Below are 23,939 nucleotides of genomic sequence, written 5' to 3'. Positions count from 1 at the left end.
GCTGCACCAGCCCCTCCATCCTTCCTGCCAGGGACAGCCCCTGTAGCTCCACTCATTTACATGACAAGGACCACAAAGGACACCTGTGTGACTTCTCTTCATTACCTTCACCTAAAAAAATCCGTGACATTAGACCTTTAACCAGCTGTTAGAGACCCTTGTTCAGGGTCTCTGCTGAACAGGGGGAAACAGTTGCTGCAAAACACGCAGGACGTTGGCTAACTGCATAAAAGGACCAAGAAAAGCCCAAGCACTATTTTCCCCTTGAAGCTCCCTTAATTATTATCAACCCAATGAAGAACGGGTTCAAATATGCGCTGAGTGCCTCTCCCATTACGGAAAACACCTCTGGACTTCAAGGAGAGCTTGCTTGAATGAAAACCGAATATGAACCCATCTCAGGCTCATTTGGTCTCTCTATTTCGTTGTGCATTTTTATTTCAGCTACAAAGCAGAACAATATTCCCCACACACAATAATGGGCCTTCTTTGCGGCTTTCAGCTACAAGTTAAATTTGAACATCTATTCTGTACAAAGCAGAGAAATGAGGTGTAAAGGGGCCCCACCTACTCACTCCAGGATTTGTGATAAAAGACATTTTATAATACTCCAGCAATTTAGAAAATGCTAATTACTATCTGATTGAAACGAGCAGAGGCAGGATGAAAACGTTACTTTGGGTGAAGGTTCTCCCATCCCTTACTCTTCAGGATGTTTTGTGAAGTTCAGGATGATGAATTACAGTAGATAAAAATGGAATAATCTTCTCTGACTGTGGGCATCAATCCTTGTGCTGTGGCTTCCAGCCTCACCTCCTCAGAGGGGGCAGCTCCCGAACTCGAGATCCCCCTGTACCCATGTGCAAAAAAAGGTTGTCCCCATTTCCCTGCCCCATGGACCAGTGCCTGGGGTCCAGCACGGGCTGTGGCTGCTTCAGCCTGGTCCCAAATAACACGGAGAGAAAGAATCATTCTGCAAGATGCGCCCTGCGTGCTTCTGGAGCAGCCATCTGCGGAATGGAGAGGTTGCAGTAAGTGCAGTGCTAGTGCCACGAAGAGGCAGTGTGAGGGGTGAGAATGCCTTCAGGCCCTTCTGGCAGCTGTGGGTTTAACAGACAGGGTCTTGCTGTGAGAACTCAGCATGCCAACGCAGTGTTGATGTGCGAATGAGGGTAATGGGCAGTCAGGACAGCTGAGTGCAATGGTCTGTGTCTTTAGTAAAGGTATCACCATAAAAGTGAGCAGTTAGCCCTTAGCCCTTTGGCTCATGCAGAAAATGGGGTGGGCAGAAGTGCAGCAGTGATGCATGACAGCTCCAGCACCGCCTGGCAGCCTGGGCTGCTCCTGGGGACGCACCACGCTGCACGTGCCTGGCTACTCCTGGGAGCGTTCCTGTGCCATCGTTATATACATTGATCCCTGCCCCTGCAGTCACCAAGAGAAGAATATTCACCCATCACTTTCACAAGCTTCATTTCTGTGTCCCCTGCACAGGAGACTGCTGCAGTCCAGCAGCAAAGAGCAGGGATGGTGGCTACTGCAATGGGAATGTGGGTATGTGATAACCGTGGGCTGCATGTGATAAAAGCAACAACCTACCATCGGCTACTCTCCTTGTGGGACACCAATACTCAAGACAGCCTACTTCATCCTCATCTGGAAAAGCAAGCCCTCCCTGCAGAGAGACTGCAGCACTAAATCACAATACTTGTGATGTCAGCGAGGTTTTGAGCTGAACAGGCCTTGAGGCACACAAGGCAAAGTCCCCCTGAACTGCTCAGAAGAGTGACCTGGGATGCATCGCATCAGCGGTGCCGAATCTCTAACCCCAGTTAACCAGCAGGGCAAAATGCAAGGTTTAAGCTGCTCTCCTCTCCGTGTCGCTGGGTGATAGACGATAGATGTAATACGTCACTCAGCAGCCCAAAATGGAGTGACACAAATACAGAAGTCAAGTCAAATCATAACAAAAGTCTCTCTCAAATGCTGCATTCAGAAGTTTGCTTCTGTAAAAAAAAAAAAAAACACCCTTTTTAAGAATCATACATTGATGATAAAATGAGCGAATTGGACAGAAATCTGGCTGTGAACATCTGCGAGAATGTGACCATTCAGGATTACCTAAGTCCCCCCTTGGAAAATGAGTGCTGGGAAAGAGATCTGGAGAACAGAGAAGGGCTTGATGGACCTGGAGACTACTCGACGTGAAGGGACTCGCGCACTCGCAGCCTGGGACTGGCGAAGTCCCCACGCGTCACGGCTCCAGCAGCTCCAAGCTGACCCACCACCGATGGGACATCCCCGCTGCCCTCCTACCTGGGTGAAGTTGTCGAGGGCTTTGTGCAGGTTCGCATGCATCCCGGTCGGGGGCTCATTGGTGATTTTGACTGAGTTCTCCAGGATGCCCTGGGGAATGATGTGGCTGTCCGGGGAGGGTGCTGGCTCCGCGCTAATGAAGACACGGAAATCTTGGTGGCTGCCCTCACTGTGCTGCTCCAGCTTCTTCTCCAGAGAACTCAGCCACTTGGCCACCAGGTGGATGTTCTGGCAGGGACAAAGGGGACACGGCTTCATCAGTCCCCCCTGCTGACACCCACATTAATCGGGCACCAAATCCGTCACACAAATGAATGGCACCCACCAGGCCTAAGCACTGCAAGTTGATACTTGCCCCAAGAATTACACCTGTGTGTAATTCACAGCCCCAAATATCCTGGCACACCACTTTTAAATTCACAATAGTCAATATAAATAACCAGCAATTAAGCAAGCCATTCATGGGTTGTTTGTGTTCTCGGGGCTGACAATCTCCTGTTCATTACAGTTACGTACAGCTGATGAAGTAATGTTATTTCCCCAGACGTTTGTTCATTTTTAACAGAGTAACAGTAAGGACCATCAATACCAGTAAGTGCAAGTTAGTGGGAAAAAGTCAAGTTGGTGGTTTTGTAAAGACCTTTAACATAAAATATTTAATTATTCATGCAACTAGTTACACATATCTGTCAGAAAATTAAGCAGTATTATGCAGAGGTCATAAAATGAATGCAGACTTGCCTCACTTTTCCAGCTACAGTCCTATATCATTTTCTAAAATTCCAGGCAAGAAAACAGCTTTTCTTAGATTAGGAACAGGGCAGATCACCCACAGCAGGGGTTCTTGGTCTAAAACCACCATAATTTTAAAGTTAGGTGTGTAATCCAAGCTGGCTCTGCTAACAGGCACTGTGGAAGGTGATTTATCCCATCCAGAGACAGGACAAGGAACTTCCTAAACTTAAATTAAAAGCAGATGCCAAAAAGATAAACTGCTTGCAGGTGGCAAGGAAATTACATTAAGGAACCATATTAGAGACCTAGAATAAATATATATCACCTATAACAAGGATCGGAAAGGAGCTCTCATGGTTAAATAGCAGAGTAATGGAGACTATTAAGAGTAAAATGACATTCTTCAGAAAAAGGAAATCATGTCCAAATGAGAAAAACAGAAAACAGCACAAAATCCAGTCATGGTAAGGCTGAAAATGATTTTAAAAAGCAATCTTCTGAAAACCATAAAAACCTATAATAAAACCTTCTCCAGGCGCAAGAAACTTACCACAGAGCCTATAAAACTAAAAGATGATCAAGGTGTATAGGGAGTGCCCAAGAAAGGCAAGGCCACCACAAAACAGCTCATATTAGGAGGAATATTCACTGCAGACCCCGGGGAGGGTCTCCTCCTGTTTTACAGCCTGTTTTACAGGGGCAGAATCACTCACATGCTGAGGCTGGAGGGCACCCATCCAACCCTCCTGCTCTGAGCAGGGTCAGACAGAGCTGGTTGCCCAGAACTGTGTACAGATAGGTCTTTGAATAACTCCAAGGACTGAGCCTCCACAACCTCTCTGGGCAACTTTTCAACCACCCTAACAGTAAAAATAAATATAAATTGTTATATTTAAGGAAAATTTCCTCTCTTTCAATTTGTGCCCATTGCCTCTTGCTCTTTCATTGGGCACCACTATGAACAGCCTGGCTCCATCTTCTGTACTCCCCCTGGCACAAGGTATTTAAACCAACTGATAAACCCCTCTGAGCCACTTCTTTTTGAGGCTAAATAATCCCAGCTCTCTCAGACTTTCCTCATATGAAAGATGCTCCAGTCCCTTAATCACCAGAAAGACTCTTAAATTGAAGCAGCAGATGAAGAGTTTTTAGGACATATTAATAAACTAATAATAACAATTTACTAGGACCAGATGGTAGCCACCCTAAAGAAACTCAGATGTGGAAGTGGTCCATTACTGCTCGGTAGGCACTAGGCAAACTGGTAGGAGCCTTAATAAGCAGTGAATCAACACACAAGTGGTGTGAATTAGAGAAAACGAGAAACCTAAGATTTCCAACCCATTTTAGGTAGCTAACAGGGGGATGCCCAAATCTGAGCGTGTCACCATAAATAAACTCCCATTGCGGTTGCTGGAAAGGCAGAGGTATCTCCAGAAGGTCACCACACCAGCTTCAGGAATCACCCAGGAAGGTGGAAGAATTGCCTCCATGGGGCCAGTGTCTCTCCACGTTTGGACCTTAATCCAAATAGAATATTTATCTTTCACTTAACAATGCTATTGCAGCTGAGGGAGAAGGTCTCAGAGACAAGCAACCAATTAAGGCATAGGAAACAGGCTGGGAAGCTACTCACAGGGTTTGAACTGCTCACCATATTCAAAAGCCACCTGAAAGAGTGAATGATTAGTGAGCTGACAAAATTAGTCATAAGACAAACTAATTCCAGGTAGTAAAAACCAAACCTGATGGCAAAGAAGTGCAAAAGTACGCCATCATTCTAAATAACTGGCTATGATATGGCAGACGAAATTCAGTGTTGATAGATGCAGTAATGCACGCAGAAAATCAACCCTAGCTATATATATGTGTAAACAATGATGGGTTCAGAATTAGCTATTACCACTCAGAGATCTCAGAGTCCTTATGGTTATTCTCTGCAAATAACAATTCAATGCTTAGCAGTGCGACAGCAATCAAACGTCAGCAAAGGAACAGCAAATAAATTGGAAACATTATTATGCCACTCCATAAATCCATGGCAGGTCTTCATCTTGGATGCAATACCCAGTTCTTATTTCTCTGTCCCTGGAAAGATATAGCTTCCATTCAACAAGCCACAAAATTGACATGGACTTGCCAACTTGGAGAGAGAGATCAAGGCGGAGGTGATGAATGAAGGATAATAACGTAGGCATGAACAGAGCAGTACATTCTTATACGATGCATAACTAAATTGAGAATTCATTGTATCAGGGTTTTGTGGAGGTTGAGCGAATCCGGAATGAACCTGAGCTTTGATTCACAGAGAGACACATCACTGCGTGCTTACCCTATTCATACATCCTTTCCCTCAGCATCTGGGCCTGCCTTCTGACAGGCAGGGAGTTGGGCTGTCTGCCCCAGCACGGTGCTTTTATGGACTGATGGCACAAAAGAGCACTGAGGGAGCTCCCTCGTGAAAACACAAAAACTTTTGTGCTGGAGGTTTTGGTTGCCTCTCACAGGCTGCTTCTGGAGAGATTCCAGCCAGGACTGAGGAGGAGGACAAGCAGCTGCAGAGAAGGAAAGGCTGAGGTGCTTTGGGCATGGGTTGGGATGGGAGTGGTGGCCATGGTCACAGGCTGTTAGCAGGGATGGGTCAGCACTCAGAGCTGTTCTACGAGACACGAAGGACCAGATGGCGACGCATCTCTCCAGAGGAGCTGTGGGTGCCTCAGGAGAGAAGAAATCTGGCTAAAAACTCAGTCACATCTGGAATCGGCACCCCTTGCACATCAGTGACTGTCCTTGCATGTTCACCACGTCCTTGCCAAGTCTTGGGTGCAAAATCCAGTGTCACTTTTGCAGAGGCATCTTGTTAAGGATTGATATATTTCCATTTGGTATCTCAACCATACTTTTTTTTCCCCCTATATATACATATATATATATATACACATATGCAGTTATGGTGAAGGCCGACTTCTTGACCCCTAATAGTGACTACAGTGCACGTGGATGCTCATCCTGGCTGTGCACGCACCACAACAGTGCAGCCAGCGGGCTCCCCTACCTTCTGCACAGAGCAACTCCCCTCTCAGCTATCACAAAGCAAGAGCTCTGGTCTGTTCTTGGTGACACAGGCACATCTTCAGTACAAGCTGCTGCTTCACAGTGGCTTTCTGCTTCTGGATCTGTACCAATTTTCAAGGGTACTGGAAATGGACACGTCTGAGCACAGATGTCTGGAGCTGAACTAATCATCCCACTAGGGCATCATGGAGAAGGTGGGTCATCTTATCCTAACCCAGATGCAAGCACTAAATCATAAAGTAACAGAGCAAGTGTGGTTTCAAAACCACAATGTCTTCTAAAAATGTGCACTTAACTATTTCCATTTTCTTCCTCTCTGTGGGGCTGGGTACAAAGTCCACCAAGATCTCAGGGAAAACTTATGCTGTCTCCTTGCCCAAGTCCTCCACGTTTTAGATGTTATAACCAACTCCCTGCCACTTGATAACTTCAGTTTTGTCCTTTTTGCACAAGATTTTATGAGGTTGTTTTCATACCTTATGTTAAATAAATTGCTATACAACTCCTGCCACAAGTCAGCCTCAGGCTTTGACGAGGCAACTGCTTCACACATGGACACCTTGCACACCCAGTCCTGCTGCCCCAAAGCTGATTCACGTGACTGGGAGCAACATTTCTTCTTTAGAACTGCACACATTCAGTCTCCTTCCCTGAAAGGATTTAGGGTTGTGCTGATGTTATATGGGTTAAATGGAGTCTGAGGCATGGGAGCAAATGAGGAGAAGATGCCTGAACAAAGAACCCTGTTCTGGGGAAGAGACACTCGACTGTAAACACCAACCCTATGAAGAGCAGCAGACAAAATGCAATTATATCTGACTGTTAACACACCAGTGCCTGTCTGAGGTATTTAGGATTTCAAGAGATGAGGTAATTCCTAGGGTCCAGGCAACCAACTCAGTCTAGAAGTTCAAGAATAAAGCAGGAATGGACCAAAACACATAACCAAAGTGTTTTAAACAGCTACAGAGATTTAGTAATTTAAGGGAACAGCTCAACAGAAAAGCATAAGAAAAACTGTTCATTAAGTATCAGTTTAATCACAGACTATATACCTGACCCTGCCTTCATCTTTAATTGGTGGTTTCTTCCTACATCTGCTTTTGTGGTGTTAGATGGCTGAAAAATAATTGCTTTAGCTTGTGTTGACATGACACCAATGACCATTATTCGTCAGCATCACTGCCTTCAGTATCACAGACAACTTAAGAAACACTTCTAAAAATAATCAAAGCATTTATGTATTATCCTTTTGTGATAGAATGGATGGAAAATAATATATGCAGCAAAACATGAGTTGATACTAAGAATTCATGATTTGATCAAATGAATACTTATACAAGCAGTAGACATAAATAAACATACAGCTCAAAAATTTTTCTACTAAAAGGACAGAGATGCTGTGGAGGAGATTCACAGGTTTGAAGGAAACCTTGCAAATTAATTCTCAGCAGTCAGATAACACAACTTGACAGAACATGACTAATGACAACATATGTGGTCATAATAATTGAATGTTATGCCAATTATCAATAACGACACAACACAGACAATGCTTCCTTAATACCAATCACAGCTGAGCTACTGAAGAACCACCTCCCCTTCCTTGCTTTGAAACCTGCCTCCTGATGGTTTCATAGACTGCCTCTAGCTCTTCCTTGGGAGAAAGAGGAAATAATTAAGCCCTGTCCACTTTTCTATGGCTCAGGGCTTCATACACTGCCAATATTATCTCCCTAAAGCACACTGTGTAGTTTACACTGCAACAGTTTTTGTGTACTCCTGATTCCAGAAGACCTCCAGAAGACACATTTATGCAGGACAACACAAGTTAATTCATTGCTTTATTGATTTTTTTTCTTTTATTTTTTTTTCTTTTCTGTGTTTTGAGGTCTGTGAAAAGAGCTGTTGTGTAAAAGACAACTCTCCAGCATCTCCGCTTTGTCACAGCTCATGGCTCAGTCTCGGCTGCAGGTAAAACTGGGTTACAATGTCAAATTCATGGGCACATTACCTTTCTTTATGAATAGAGAGATAAAGGAGCAGGTGGGAGCCAAATCCTGCCAAAAGCAAACAGCTGATAAGAGGGTAAAAAAAGGAACCTGAAATATCTTCCTGTGCACATTGACCATTACCACTCTATCTCGCCCTCTGTTATTTCCCTACTTTGCATCACGGAGTATGAGACAGAGAGCAAGTACCAGAGAAAGAGGGTCCACAGGCAGGGCTGGGGGGTATGTGCAGGAAGACAGGAACACCAGAGGCTTTTCTTTGGGAATGCACTTCCAAGCACCTCTGTGTGCTTGTACTTCACAAGGCAGAACATATATCACAGGACGCAAGTGTTGCTGTGGTAACCATCAGAAATAGCAGCACATTCATACAAACCACAGACACTCCACAGCACACTCCCTTTGCTGACAGTTGCTGGAGACCCTGCACGTTCCTGAGAGGGACTCTCTCCTTCACGCCTTACCTCCAATCACCTCCCTGGGCAGCGGGAATTAGTTGTGTTTACAATGCCTCACTCCCTTATGAGATGCTCTCAGAAAATTGTCACCGATTTAACAGTAAATCTGAAAGCTAGGCTTGGCAGTTCAGGGACAGCCCCAACACTTCCATCTCCCTGCTCATGGTGGGCTGTAAAACAGGACGGGGAGGGGGCACTGCAGGGCTGCTCCCCTGGACATGCTCACTCCCAGTGGTAGTGTGGGGTTCCACCACATGACAAGGTGCAGGAACAGCTCCATCCTTCTTCAGCCAGCCCTACGATCCTGTGAGTGCTGCTACAAGACTCAGAGACCAAAATGGATGAGCATGCACCCTCCATTTCTGAACCACCACCACCATCTGCTCACAGGTCTCTGAGGCCGAGCTATTTCTGAGCAACAAGCTGGGCTGTAGTTTGACAGAGAGGCCACCCCAGAGCTCCAGAAGAAGCTTCTCTCACCAGAAGAGTTTTGCTCTGTCTCTGGTATGTGTTTTATCAGCTGAGAAATTACGGCAGAGTTCCTGCCTATGCAAAGTGCTTGGATTTCAGCAGCAGCCACCTGAGGCTTCTCAAGACCTCACTCCACAGGTAATGCTCACCAGTGAAGAACACATTTGATCCCTGCAGAGCCAGCACTCTTAGCTCTCCCTGAAGTCTTCAACCTTTATCGATCCCCTCTACACACAGCTTCGAGGTGGACTGCAGCCCGTAACAGCAAGTCCAATTACTTTGCTGCCATTTAGCCCCACCTCTGAGCATGCTGTCCATGGTGTCACTGTGGGCCCTACGATGATCCTCATCATTTTACTCGGGCTGGGCAAACTAAGTAGCTTGATATCATCTACAAAGAGTGACTTCTTGATCCTTGTGGGTCCCTTCCAACTCAGGCTATGATTCAATGGTTTCAGCGTTTTGGTCCCTATGATTCTCTGCTCACCATCTTAGCCACTAAGCAATGATGAGCATGATGGCACCACTCAGCCTTGTGCTGCACTGGAAAATATAAAGCTATTCCCACCTTTTGTTTATGGATGCATCTTCTCTACAATTTGTGGTGTGATTTCACCAGTACAGACACAAAAGCGATACTGGCCTAGCTATAAAGGGACTGGCAATGTTGAGTCAAGCCAGTCCAGGTATCAGAGGGGTCTTTACAACTCTGCTAACACTCAGGATCTTGGTTGGGCCAACACTGGCCATACTAAAGCTGTGTTGCAGTAACCTTACTGCTCTCATATTTGTGTAAGCCTCACCTGCTGTGGCAGCAGCTCCAAATGAGAACCTGGCTCTTTTCTGCTAGAAGTTGAGTAAAAATACGCTGATCTGTGACCCTTCCACTAAACACGGTACAGAGAAGGCAAATGCAAGTGGGAAAAAGGAACAGAAGGAAAAAAAAAAAAAAAAAAAAGAGGGACTGGCCTGAAAATTTAGAGCACTTCCAGGATACCTGCAAGCACCTGAGTGTTGTTAGACCAGTTTTGGAATGAAGCATAATGCATTCTGCAGGTTCTTTTAGCACAGACATGCCTGAATGTTGAAGATAGTAAATGAAATGTGCATAGGACCATTCCTGGGCCTAATGTCAACACAACTGCCCCTTTCTACACTATTGACCCATTTTACACTCCAAAACAGGCTGGGTTATATCTGAGATGTCTACTGGGAATGATCCCTGGCCTATCCTTACTCCTGAACTGTCAGGGAGAGACCCAGCCATTTTCATCCACAACCAGGAGCAGAACCTCTGCTGACAATGAGACAGGAGAGACAGCTGAGGTCCAGCCCGGCAAACGTCTCCTGGCACTGCTGAACTGACAAGTACAGACATCACCTAGGGGTGACGGCAGATACGACTGAAAAATTCATGTACAAAGGCAAATACAAGAAGGGAGTAAATGGTGACTGAATGAGTGAACGGAGCATAACAGGGGATCTAAAGAGAGGATGGTAGAACCCAGGAGAGACACAGGGCCAGCTGGACTCAGCAGTCCATGGTCAGACCAGAGAGCTTGTTCAAGGGAGAGACGATGGCAGGGCACTACACTTCTGAAGAGCTGCATTGAAACCATTTCTGCAATGGCAGCTGCCAGCTTGGGTCTTTTCTGGCCCCTGTTCAGAATGTTTCTTTTTTTTGATCAGCAGCAAAAAAATAGGGATAACATGGATCCACTTGTATTTTGAAAGAATGTGGCACAATTTAAGGCTTGAGAAGGCATTTGAGTTTGTCCTCACCTCTCTTCCAACCACTCCAATGCTTCAGTCTTTGTTTGAACCCCACAGTCCAGAACTCAGGTCTGGACCTCAACCCAAATACAGGCATTAGTGGCAGGAGAGACTTCTGGGATTTGCCAAGCCTGGGAGCAAATGAGCATGAACTACAGAAAATCTGGACTGATCTCCATTCCCCAAAGTTTTAAAGACAGTGCTGGAGGTTATGTCACCAAAATTCATTTGATAAGATAAAAGATTTAAAGATAGGTAGTGATGAGCAGGTGGAATGCACAGCAAAGTAAAATGGGTATTTCTCCTTTCATGTACACCTAGGAATGAAAAGATACTGTGGCTGTAAGGAAAAGTAGTCTTTTTCTTTACTGAAGCAGAGGCTTAGTGCCAAATGCTTTCGTGAGCCTAGAATGGACAATATGTCTCTTATAGGACAGTATATCTCTCTTGCTTGCAGCTAAGTTTGGTGGTGAAGTGCACAGAAAAAGGCTCCATTGTGTTTATGATGCAGTAAGGAGTGCTCTGCCAACGTCTGGATCTCATACGGTTTTGCTCTAGGAGCTCACTATTATTCAATTTAGTACATGAAGCTGACTCAGTGAAGCAACAACCTATGAAAATGGAAAGATGCTCAAGAATTAAATTAACATGATTGCAAAGAGACGGAAATGACCTTTTGGCTAACGGATGAAGACTACAATTAAATTGGGAATATCTAATGTCTGAATTCTTCCCTGCATCATTTCATTCAGATCTACAGCTGTAAACATGTAAACAAATTTACTGGTTCTTTGCCATTAGGCTGAAAAACATCATTTGGTGATTTTGATGGTCACTGCCCTAGCAAAAAGCTTCAGAATAGGGCTAGAGATGGAAACCCAGCAGACACAGCTCATGCCAGCACATACTTAGTGCTCCTTGATGTGCAAAGCTCTTTTCTCCCTACGCAAATGAGACTGCACGCACCAGAGACCTGACCTTCACAACCCCAAACACTTTTCCTTGTCTGTGACCATCAGGTCCAACAGAGAACCTCCCTTCAACAGCACCTCAGTCACCTCCATGAGGATATTTTCACCAAAGCCCTCCATAATCCTCCTGGTTTGCCTGTGCCTGCTGTGTGGCCCCTCCAGCAGTTATCAGGGTGGCTGAAACCCCCCCATGAGGAGCATCTCAGCTCCCTAAAGTGTTCTCTTCCACCCTAGAGAGAAGAACAGAAGATACTTCCTACCTAGGACTGGCGTGGAAGGCAGGTTAGAATAATCGCTCCTCAGGTGCCCACAACTATTGACAGGAACTCTGCTTACAACAGGCTCATCATATAGAAACAGGCTTATTATGCCCCCACCTGCAGGAGTGTGGCCATGGGGGTCGACAAGCCCATGGTTGGTGATAACATCAGACTCTTAACGATGAGGCCATCAGGAATGTAAAGAGTTTAGAGGGAACAAAGAAGGGTGATTCAGGAAACGCCAGCTTGGGTTGCTTGTTCTCCAGCCTTTAAGGCATGGAAGTTGCTGAGTGTTTGCAGCTGCCGGGCAAAGTTGTTGACCAATGAACAGTTAGTGGGAAAGGACTGCTGTGGGGCGAATGGTATAAGAAGGGAGCCTGTCCTCAAGATGGGGATGCAACAAGGAAGAATGAAGATATGCCCTCAATATGAGGGATGAAGTTAGGCCTCAGTAAGAGAGAGCTGATGTTATGTCATCAGTAAAGAAGTAGCAGTTACTGATCCTGAAAGAACCCTGGTGTCCGAGTGGTCATTATGCCACACCCACCTAGTGGGGGCATAATAAATTCATGACCTGCCATGAATTCCCTCCCTGGTATCGCCTACCTTCATCAGTCACTAGGATGAGCAGTGACACTACGATGTTAAGGGCCTACCACATCAGGACAGCAGGGAAGACAGGAAATCAGACATACAACATCCATGCCAAGACCCCACCAGTAAACTTACTAAACACCCTCTTGAGAACAGTTAAGGCTTTGCTACCACACCTGTGGGGAGACTGCAGGGGCCTTCACTGCTCAGACAGCAGCAGAAGTTTCCACTTCCAGTTCCTACCTGCTGTTTTCACGGCAGGGATTTCTCCTACCTGAAGCAGCTCTTTTTCCCTTTGCTATTAGTCCTGAGCACACAACTTTGCTCTGTTCTGCTAAATTTCACCCTATTTGGACTACTCCAGGCCTGTAGTCTGTCCCAGTTGTCCTGTATCACATTTCAATCTTTATTTGTATTGACAATACTTCTCTTAATAATATACCAGTGCAAAGCCATTAACACATATTCTTTTTTTTTTTTTTTGAGCCAAGGCAATGCCTTAAGTGAGACTAGTCCCTTGACTATTCTTTAGGAGTTCTGCTGGCAACATTTAACTTCTACAGCTTCACTGACACACTCCTGTGTGGCACCTGCAGCCTTACTACAGCTCTCGTTAATTAGAGCTGCTGCATTTCAGAGAATCACAGAACAAGGTTGGAAGGGACCTCTGGAGGTAATCCGGTCCAACCTTCCTGGCTCAAGGAGGGCCAGCACGTTTATTTCCTCTAAAACGTCGGTAACCTTTGCAGTGCAAACTATCTGATAGGCCTGACCTATCTTCAGCAAATTCCTAATACAATTGCTACTGTTACTTACATTTCTTACTTATTTTGCCCTTCAAAGTTTGTTCTGAAATTTTGCATATTACTGAGTTAAGACCAGTCTGCTCCAGTAATTTCTCCCTGTTTTAGAAATATATGCTAAATAATCCATTGTTTTCTAGTCAGATGGCAGCCTCTGATTTGACAGATTCATTACAAAAGCTTGCAATGGATTCATAGTTTCTTCCACCACTGTTTAAATATTCTGGGATACAGATTATCCAGCCCTCTGAGTTGAACACATTATTCTCTTTGATCTGATTTTCCTCCTACTTTTAATAAATCTTGTTTTCAAGAAAAGTACGTTTGCGTGGGTGTTTTGAACAGCCAGCCCTCAAGGACACAAAGTCTTTTAACCCTGGAAGAGAGCTGTCACTGAGACTCCCTCAGCCAAAATATTCCAAGCAGGGACCAGAGAGTCACAACAAGCGACTTGGGAAGACGCCGTTAGAGGAATGGCATGGATCTGCATGCTGGGCCTGCTGGCAGCAGGGCTCATCTTCCACACAGTTGCACCATGGGAGATAGGAGACTGTTCAACTGTGTATGGGGTTTTCCACAAGGTGGAAAGATGTCAGCTGCAGAGGGCAGAGCCCTGCTGGACCTTGGTCTATCTCCTAGCAGTGGTACCTGGCTGCTGCCTACCTCCAAGGTCACAGAACTTACCATAAGGAACAAACTGACAATTAGCTCTATCTCCCCTTTAAAACTGAATGCTACCCCTCTTCCAATGCATGGAAGGCTTTGGAGAGGAAGGTGGTACCTGGTGTATGTGTAAAACTGTGCATGTAACACCAAACTGCTACAGGCCTGTGCTCCCCCACCATCCTTTCCAAGGATAATGCCTTACTGTGGGCCGCTTTCCCATCAGTCCAGCCCTAAAGACATAGCTGGGAAGGTAGGAAACATGAAGGAACCAAGGGATTGATGCACATCAAGAATGCCCAAGAGGTGACAACCCGCTGCCCAGAAGACCAGGTCTCTGCACAATCTGCAAGAGATGTTCTGTGTAAGCACATCCACCTCTCAGAAAAGTCCTGTGTGAACCTGCAGGAGGGGAGGTGCTTTTCTCTGGCCGAGCTGGCTATTCCCTTCCAAATGACACACCACAAGCCTTTGTGAAATGAGCTGGTTTCCATCACCTGAACGTTTGCATGCAACTCCATCTCACATCTTAAAAAGTAAGAAAAAAAGAGAGTTTCTTTTTCCTCAGGGCAAAAGAAATATATAGCATTTGGTAACTCTTGAAAAGAAAACCTGTTTTCTCAGTAAATGACATGCAAGAGTATCCCACAGCTTGTAACATGACAGAACCTGCATTTCTCACAACCTTATTAATAAGAATCCAAACACTATTTACATTTTATTTCAACCCAAGAGAAACATTAAGGTGGTGGTGGAGGGGTAAGATACTAATATGCGCATTTATTCACATTTACCTGTTTTTTTCCTGATATTCTTTATGGATTTTCAGCATGCCAAAGCAGTGGGATTTCATGCTTGACAAAATCTGCTTTAAAAGCTTTTTGTTTTGTTGTTTGTTTGGTCTGTTTCTTATGCACGGAGATGAAGACCATTTGAACTGCTGTTAACAGACTTTAGCGACCTAACAAGAGACCAAACCTTTGCTGGCTACTGCCTGCTGGGCACTACCAGAGAGCTATGGCCCAAGTAGAGCACAATAAAGCTGGCCAGGACGCTTCTGGTAGATTTTTCTTAGAAGATGATGTCAATTTGTCAAAACTGAAACTTAGAGGCCAAGGGCTAGCTTTGGTTTCTTTACTTTTTTTTTTTTTTTTTTTTTTTAAGACGTTCTGGAATGGTCACTCAGTCTGCACTGGAGATATTTAGTGCACGTGATTTCCACTAATGGGAATTAAACACCTTCAGGAGTGGGGTGAGTCAACAGATGTGCACCCTCCTCAGGTTCCCTTCTGCACCTCAGCTCTCCCACCGATACAGCCACAACTCTTGCCACACAGTCTGAATACAGACTTAAAAACTGCTCTTGCTGCTTCAGGATCAACTTCTGCTGCCTCTACCTTGTAATGATCAAGCAACACGTTAACCAGGTATGATGTAGCTGCTTGACAGCCCCAGAGATCAGTTCTGTAGTGAAGGTCACCAGACGAAAAAGCCCCCATTTTACATGCTCTGTAAGCTCTGTTACAGCCACCACCAGGCGTTCAGAAAGCTTCTCAGCTAAGACACTTTTTCCTTAAATCTTCTACTACAGACTGACACAGTGTGGTTACAAAAAGGGCTTGCCTAAAAGGCAGGTCCAAAATTCTTATGGCAACAAAAAGTCTTGAGAAAAATGTGATTTTGTGCAAAAATCTAAATGAATAAGAAAAATCTAAGACTTTCTTCAGTTTTTCAGGTGTAGTTTCACTGTTGTCCCACCTCCACAGCAAACTCCTTTCCACCAATTTTTATGAACACTTCAAATTGTATTTGACAGACAACATTGGAAGCTCAATGCCACGCTATGGTTAGGTGGTGTACCTGCCTAAGGTGAAAGTCCCAGATCAAAATCCTGTGTTCTTATTATGGCCAGAAAAATATGTTTTAAACCCCTACAAATCTATGAACTGTTTCTAAGGAGACCCAGATGCTAAACCTGATATTAAATGGATTTCAGAGGAGCTCAAAGATCTTCCTTGATTCTTCCATGCCAACAAACAACTCAGAAAAGAGTAGCTGCTGGGCTTGTGCTGGGGTTCTTCTCTGTGCCCCTCAGGTAACATGTCCTATGTCCTCCTGCAGCAGCTGCACTTTTGCCGTAGATAGTCTCCTATTCTGCAGTTGGACCATCTGTGTTTTTAGCAAACAGTTTTATCCATGGACTTGATTCTCTCATCGTCTGTGCCACCCAATAATACTGGTGTAGGCACCGTGACAACAAGGGGCTGCAGCTCAGGGGGGGCAGGGGCAGTGCTGGTACTAGAGAATCAGGAAGCCCCACTGGTCAGGCCCTGCAGCAGGAGAACACTCTTCTTTCCATGAGAATGAATGACTGGTGCTTTCTGATGTTCTGCCTTGTCAAATGACTCATTCCTGGAAACCTCCATTTTTAGGGTGAGCTGAAAAAGTTTCAGGTTCCCAGGAGAAACACAGATGCTGCTTTCCTTAATTTGCCTCCTACGATGCTGGTTTCCTTTCAGCGGGTAACACTGGCCAGTCATTACAATTCAGAAAGAATCAGTCCCACATCAGCAGCCCTTCCTGATGTAAGAACAGTGATCCTGCTGCTGCAAAACAGTAAGGCCTTCCCAACTGTTTCAATGTCCCTTAACAACTGATTCCCACAAACATAATTCCCCGACTCTTTATTACTCATAGTACTTGACTATCATTATTTCTGGTTCCAATCAAAGACCGGTAATGAACTACATGCGTAAAAGCCATTTAGGTGACCATATCAAGCATTTGTCTTGGAAAGCGTGTGTATGGGTTTATATGAGTCAGCAAGTTCAGTGGTTATCAGGGGAGCTTTACTCCATGTTACCTGAAGAGTTGATCAGTGGACAATAAAATGCAGAAGTGAACTCAACAGCAAATGGGAAGCCTGCATGTAGCTGTCCCATGGGTGGCATACAGCCTCCAAACAATGAGTTTGATTAACGTGGGTAAAATTACCCTGACTGCCTCTTGAAATCTGCTCTGTTCCACTCTCCTATTATTATTGTGATGATTTATAAATTCTGGGGCATTTTTGCATATTGAGTTGTCTGTGTCGTTCCAGGTCCTGTGTAACTGATCTACAAACACTCCTGAAGCTGTCTGTAAGGTATCTGTCATCAAAAGCCTTGAAGGAAAGACCTCGTCAAATAAACTGCCATATGGCAAATATTTGCCATGATCCACCTATGACTGAAATGACAGGAGACTCCTTTGTGGGATTCTCATTCATTCCTGCTGTGATGAGTTTGGATACTGATTTATCAATATCTGGAGTGGTGAGCATTTCAGCCTCAAAAAAACATTTGTTCAACCTTGCAAAAAAGTTTGCCCAGAGGGCCATCTGATTTCAGATGGATTTCCGCTGACCACAAAAGAGTTGAGACCAACTCGCCCAATTTAGGGGATACCTACTTAGCACCTCAGGCTGCTCTCCCTTCCCTTTTCCTCATTTTACATAAAGATCAAAGCCTTGGAAAGAAATGGGGACATGAAGTAAAATACAGTGGCACAGTCTGGAGTGGAGCAACTTGGCCCTTCTGTGTGACAGGTAAAATCCATTGCCCTGTTGTCACTCCACATGCCTAACCAACACATCAAAGGCAGAAACTGGAGAGGAATGGCACTGCCTGCCTCAAACACCCACTTGATGTTCCCAAGTCTGAGAGTGAACCAACGCATGACACCCACCTCCCTGTGGGGCCCTGCCTGGATTGCTCAGAAGGTTGGTGACTATGAGAACACGAAGAAAGAGCTCTGATCTCTGTTTTGAATCAGTCTTGTCTACATTACTTTCTGCTAAACCCATCACAACATTGTACTAGGATGTCTATGTGTATGAAGTTTTATCAGTTTTGTGACCACAGCAGAGAAAATCCCAGGTGACTGACTGACCCCAGCGAGACCCAGCGCTGGCATCCAGCAGCCTGTCCTCGCCACCACTGCCATGCCCCCTGAGTTTGCCTCATGCAGTTTGCTTCAAAACCTGCCAGCAGCCAGCTGCATTAAACTCTTCTGTCAGCTCCCAGGGGAGCCTGTCTGCTCTGTGCCACTGGAGATAGTCACACTTGGCAGGTGTTGCTGGAAAGCCAGTTAGCTTGACCATCAAAATCCTTCTTTCATACAAATCTCATTTCTGCAGCTCTTCTGATTGAACATTCAGTGTCCACTGAGACCTTTTACTGATTGCTCTGCCTGCCAGAGATGTGAATGGGTGAAACAAAAACACTGAGGCCCACACTACTCATCTGCTAGCACTGAATCAACAGACATGGTCACTGACTTTAAAAGAGATCCTATACAGCAACTACTCCCCATTAGAGGGGGAAAGGGAAAGGGAAAGGGAAAGGGAAAGGGAAAGGGAAAGGGAAAGGGAAAGGGAAAGGGAAAGGGAAAGGGAAAGGGAAAGGGAAAGGGAAAGGGAAAGGGAAAGGGAAAGGGAAAGGGAAAGGGAAAGGGAAAGGGAAAGGGAAAGGGAAAGGGAAAGGGAAAGGGAAAGGGAAAGGGAAAGGGAAAGGGAAAGGGAAAGGGAAAGGGAAAGGGTTCACTTTGCAGTACTGAATGGAAGACATTTTATAAAGCTGCTTAGTTTCACCACCATCTCAAAGGCGGAGGCTAGCATTGCAGCTGTCTATGTTAAGAGCTCTGGAGAAGCTCAGAGTTGTCTACCTTGGAGGAAGCTTACAGCAAGAGCACGAAGAAAGATCAAAATATCAGTGACATTAATTTAAACCCAAAATCAGGCCCGTAGGCTCAGATCAGGACTCCAAGCATTGTCTTAACCTAAACCTTATACAAACAATTCAGTGATAATAAATGTTTATAAAATCCACATCAAGGAAATCAAAGGGCTTCCCAAGACCTGCAAAGAAAGCTGGCATCACTGACTGCATATTAGCAAACCAAAGCACTCACAGAATAAGTGACTTCAGAGAGCACGTGGTGAAGACAGAACTCCCCTTGCACCCTAAAAGACTTGGCAACATTCTGCTGAGTTCTGAAGACAGCTTTAAGCATCTACCTGTTTTGGGATGCATAAAGGCAGCAGCTCCACTGCAGACAGCCTCTGCCTTTCCTGCGGCAGAGCACACATTCTTTTTGCTCATTTAAATACATTGCAGGCTTTGAGTGGTCAAAAGAGAACCCATCTAACAGCTCTCAGGAACAGCTCTTAATGTATTAGCGGAGCAAATAAAACCACAGTCAGGTGTAGCACAACCTTCTCTCAGAGGACTCCCTGCAACTACACGCTCCATAGAGGGCTCAAGAGCAAGAGAACCAAGATGACAAAGTCTGGTAAAAACAATAGATAACAGCAAGAAACAGGTGGAAACTGGCAGTTTTGAACATGCAGATAACACCTTGTCCCATCTCCCACCAGACTGGCATGATAGCCAGCCCTTGTTAATTCGGTCAGTGCCAGGGAACCCGGGAGGATGGCAGAGCTGTTTTCAAAGACACCGTACCTGAAGGATGACCCAGTGACCCTCCTTTGCAGCCAGATCTAGAGCTTGTTCAGCAACTACCTCTTGACCTTGTCCAAGGGAGACATTGTGGAAATTCCTGTTGTTAAATGTATAACCAAGCTTTTTCCCTAAAAAAAAAAAAAAAAAAAAAAAGCAACGTTCAGCACTTTTTAACTGGAATGGCATACAGCACAGCCGAGCTCAGGCAGCAGCAGCCTGGCTGAGTTCAGCCTTATCAAAAACCCTCACAGAAGAGCTATCACACTTCTTACAAGAGTTATCTTGTCTCTCACACACTCCTTGCCAAAGCACTGAAAACAGCAGTGGCTTCTTCCAAACTACTTTTAATTGCAGAGCAGCATCAACACAAAGGTACATTATTACAAAGTGCCTCTTGTTTAAAGAACACTATTCCCCTGCAACCTTGTATAAAAACATATTTTACAGTGGTAGAAATTAAAATCATTTCCTGCTGATTAAATAGTCTTTGAGCAAGATACCGTTCAGTGGGGAAATGTGCCACATGAATGCATGCTCAAACCAGCAGCGAGGTTAGGAACCCTTTTGGTTTTGAGCAGGCAGCAGAAACAAAATCTGTGTGAGAGTCTTGTGACCTAGACCAAGGCTCCCAGGTTTCTCAGATTTAGGAATCAGCCACCCTTCTGTTTTCATCTTGGATTTTGGCTGTGTGGAGATGCCACCAGTTGTACCACTATGCTTGTAGGAAGGCCCATGGCTGGCAGGCTGCAGCAGAGCCCATCAGAAAGGGTGCTCCAGGACCTGCAGGACCACTGCAGACCACCTCATGCACCGGGGCCCACACAGTGCATGGTGGGAACCCCAAAGACCATATATTTTAATATGCTGCTCTGTAGGAAGGATTGCAGCTATTTAGTGTTTCTTCAGTTCGTCCCTGATGCTCCTCTGGGCTCCTCCTTTGGAGGATGAGCACTGCGTTGTGCTCCTGCAGGGAAGCAACCCCACAAACATCCACGCTGGCACCACGCAGTGCGGCAGGATGCATTCAGCACAGCCAGGGAGACCCCATGTGCTGATCTCTTGGCGTTGCCTACACGTTGCCTACAGGCAGACAGCATACGCACCCTTAATTCCTGCTGAAAGCAGATAAGTTTTATAGTAAAACAAGGAAAAGATTTGTCTAACAAGACTGAGGATGCAGCTCTTGGTATAAGATTGGAAACAGATGGTGATATATAAACATCCAAACCCTTCCAGTTGCTCAGGTTTTCTGCTTGGCCTTACTACAGAAAAAACCCTAGGACACAGCATTACCCATATTTGAGAACTTCCACTTTTCTTTCTCACCATCTGTGGTTGCTACCAACTTTGAGAGCTGCTGATCCACTCCTCACAGAGTAACTCTGCCCTCAGGACTCATCCTCTCAAGAAGGGATGGGGCAAATTTACAGAAGGTAGGTACTGCCCTAAACCAGGTGGTTAATAATGTAAATAAAACACAGTTGTTATTTCCCCATCATGGATGGGAACGGACTGCAGAGGGACACACAGTGAGCCTTCACTGTCTGCCTCACGAAAGATGATGCCAGACTTCCTCCTTGCTGGTGGGGAGAGGAGAGGGCACAGTGCAGGTAGGCTGTCCTCAGCAGGGACACGGGAAGCTTTCCGAGACCAACAGTGTTTGCTTCAGGGTCCTCCCCATATTGCAAAGGAAAGGCCCCATGAGAGGGCAGCATCTGGAAGAAGTCATCCTCCATTCAAAAGACTTATCAAGCCAGACATGCACTTCAATAAAACTTAATGAAGGGCAGAGAAAATACTGAATAATGAATCTGGACCAAACCCCAGCGAGGCAGACTTGAAGGCTAGTGGAGCTGCACTTAAGCAATTGTTTCAGTTTGTCTATTTTTTTTCACTTACACTAGCTGTAACTTTTCTAGCTGACTAACCCCAGGTACTCAACTACACATATCTTTACAATTCCGATTAAACCACTTGTGGCTGGATTTTAGTGCTCGATCTCCCGTACAAGAAAATATCACAGGAGAGACCGGATCACCAATGTGGTTCCAACGGGAAGCCAGGCACAAGACAACACCTTCCTCATGGGGTCCCCTTCAATTCACAATAATGAGACCTGATACTAGGGCAGAAAGAGACCAAAACACAGTGCAAAGCCCAGGAGCTGCCCATGACCAAATACCACCATCTAGCCTGGGACTGACTTGGACATTATTTGGGAGGACCCAGAATGCGCATCACGGAGAGGAAAATGAACCCACAGCTCAGGAAGGAAGTGGTCAGCCACCTCTCACCTGAATGATGGTTTAGTTCTGCGTTACTGGTGACTCTGCTGGGGCTGCCAGCCCTGCTGAGGTTTAGTATAGAGACCTGCCTGCTAAAAACTGGCCAACAGCTCTACTGATCATCTGATATGTAATTCATACAGTTTAGATGTACGTTAGCACTGGGGCTTGACCAGGAGCAATGGTCTTAGAGATGTGAGTATTGCATGACTGGTAAAGGAGAAAGGGAGAAAAGACATCTGATGAGCACAGTGGCAACCCAGAGCAGCCCTAAAGAAATACCCAAGGGTATCTGGCCCTCTGCTCCAGAAGGATGGAGCTCCTCTGCTGCAACAGTCTCAAAAGAAGTGACTGCAGTGACCTCAATTTGGCAGTGGTCCAGTGAGAAGCTGACCCCATTTCCTGATGTACTGTAATTGCCATGTTCAGGCTGAAAACCGTAATGCATCCACAGTGGAGCTGAGACCTGGAGCAAAATTCTGTATGTTGGTAGCTTCAGAGCACAGGCACTGACTACAGCACTTGGTGTTCCACAGTAATCACTGGCTTCTCAAACAAGGCAACTCAGAGATGCCACTTAGGCTATGAAGCCAGCTGACAGCACTACATCATAACGTCCACACCAAAAACCACTCAGGAAGGATGGGATTAAAAACTGGAAACTCTGCCTCTAACCAGCACAATGTTACAGGGAGCTGTTGCTTATTTTTAGCTATCTGACAGCGTATTAGATATCTCTGATATAAATTATAGGTTGTGTACAAGACCAACTCAGAGATCGTTGCTGTGTGAACCACACTGGGAACCTCAGCATTGCAGGAAAGAGACAAGTTTAAATTAAACTTTAGATGAAAATCCAAAAGTCTTTATTTAAAAAAAAAAAAAAAAAGAAAAAAGAAAATCACATTGTCTCACAATTATCTGTTTTTACCAGATTACTCCATTATCTACAAACAGATGAGAAAAAAAATAATAAAATGTCATGCCAAGATAATTATAGAGAAGATAGAACACAATTCTGTGGTATGCTTACAGACATGATTTATTTACCTTGTTTCTCCACATCCTTCAGTGGGTCAACTCCTGGAGACAGGATAAAAAACATTGGGGTTGCAGGTCCTGATTCCTCAAAGGATGTTGCAAAATCCAGGGATCTCCCTACCACATATTTACTGCCAAGCTTTTCTTCTACAAAATCTCTGCCGGAAAGAAAAAGAGATTTTGCTAGTCTACTATTGTTCAGGAAAGAAAGATTCCCCTGCAAATAATTAATTCATTTTAATTTTGCTGATTCAAACAAATGAGAAACTTCATGAAAAAATGGGTATAAAATCATTTTAGAGAGGGTCTGCAGAGTGGGCTCTGGGACCTCTCACTATCAATATTTGGTACTTTTAACAGGTGTAAAATGACACATGACACACAAGTATCTGACAAACGACAAAATTATAAGGACAAACAGTGGGACCTACCCACCCAGCACTGTGTGCAGAAGTTCAATACAGTTCAGTACTGGCTTGGTTCTGACATAGATATCACAGGGGAAAAGAAATAGTTAGGTTAATGTATAGAAAACTGCAGCATACTTTGTAATCCACACAGCATTTGAGAGGCAACAGCACTACTTCGGATGTATCACCAAAGCCACAAAAAGTCCGGGTGATTTAGAAAATTACTTTGTTCTGGAAGGATAAAAGGGAAGAGCTCTAAGAATATCCAGCGCATGCAGCTCAGCCTCTGCGCGAGAGTCGCAAGGAAAAATACAACTGAGCAAACAGGAGCTGCCTGAACAGTAGGCAGCGTATCGAGAACGTTCAGGGTGAATTTCCCTGGGGTGAGCTTACCAAAAATCACTGCTTTATAAAAAGATGACACAGTGAACATTGATTCAAAGGAAGAGGCATTATATTCAAACCCTAGGAAGGAGCAGTTGCTTTTATAGCAAAGGTGCATGACTAAGGCCTTTTGAAAACCTCGGTACGAGGGGAACAAAAACTTCGACCAGTTTTCAACTGGGGGATG

The 23,939-nt window shown here is 45.0% G+C and overlaps 1 protein-coding gene across 1 annotated transcript in view; it reads right to left on the bottom strand.

The window, feature by feature from the left end:
- The window catches only part of DNAH9 (dynein axonemal heavy chain 9), a 193,979-nt gene that overhangs the window by 20,318 nt on the left and 149,722 nt on the right, over nt 1-23,939 (bottom strand). The window contains exons 60-62 of the mRNA XM_035561934.2: nt 22,968-23,116; nt 19,633-19,760; nt 2,317-2,544 (exon numbers count right to left, since the gene is read on the bottom strand). Of these exons, the coding sequence (XP_035417827.1) occupies nt 2,317-2,544; nt 19,633-19,760; nt 22,968-23,116 (505 nt within the window). The remainder of the gene's footprint in view (nt 1-2,316; nt 2,545-19,632; nt 19,761-22,967; nt 23,117-23,939) is intronic.

Source organism: Cygnus atratus, chromosome 18 (assembly GCF_013377495.2).
Source record: "Cygnus atratus isolate AKBS03 ecotype Queensland, Australia chromosome 18, CAtr_DNAZoo_HiC_assembly, whole genome shotgun sequence".
NCBI lineage: Eukaryota > Metazoa > Chordata > Aves > Anseriformes > Anatidae > Cygnus > Cygnus atratus.
This window is presented reverse-complemented; position numbering and strand designations above follow the sequence as displayed.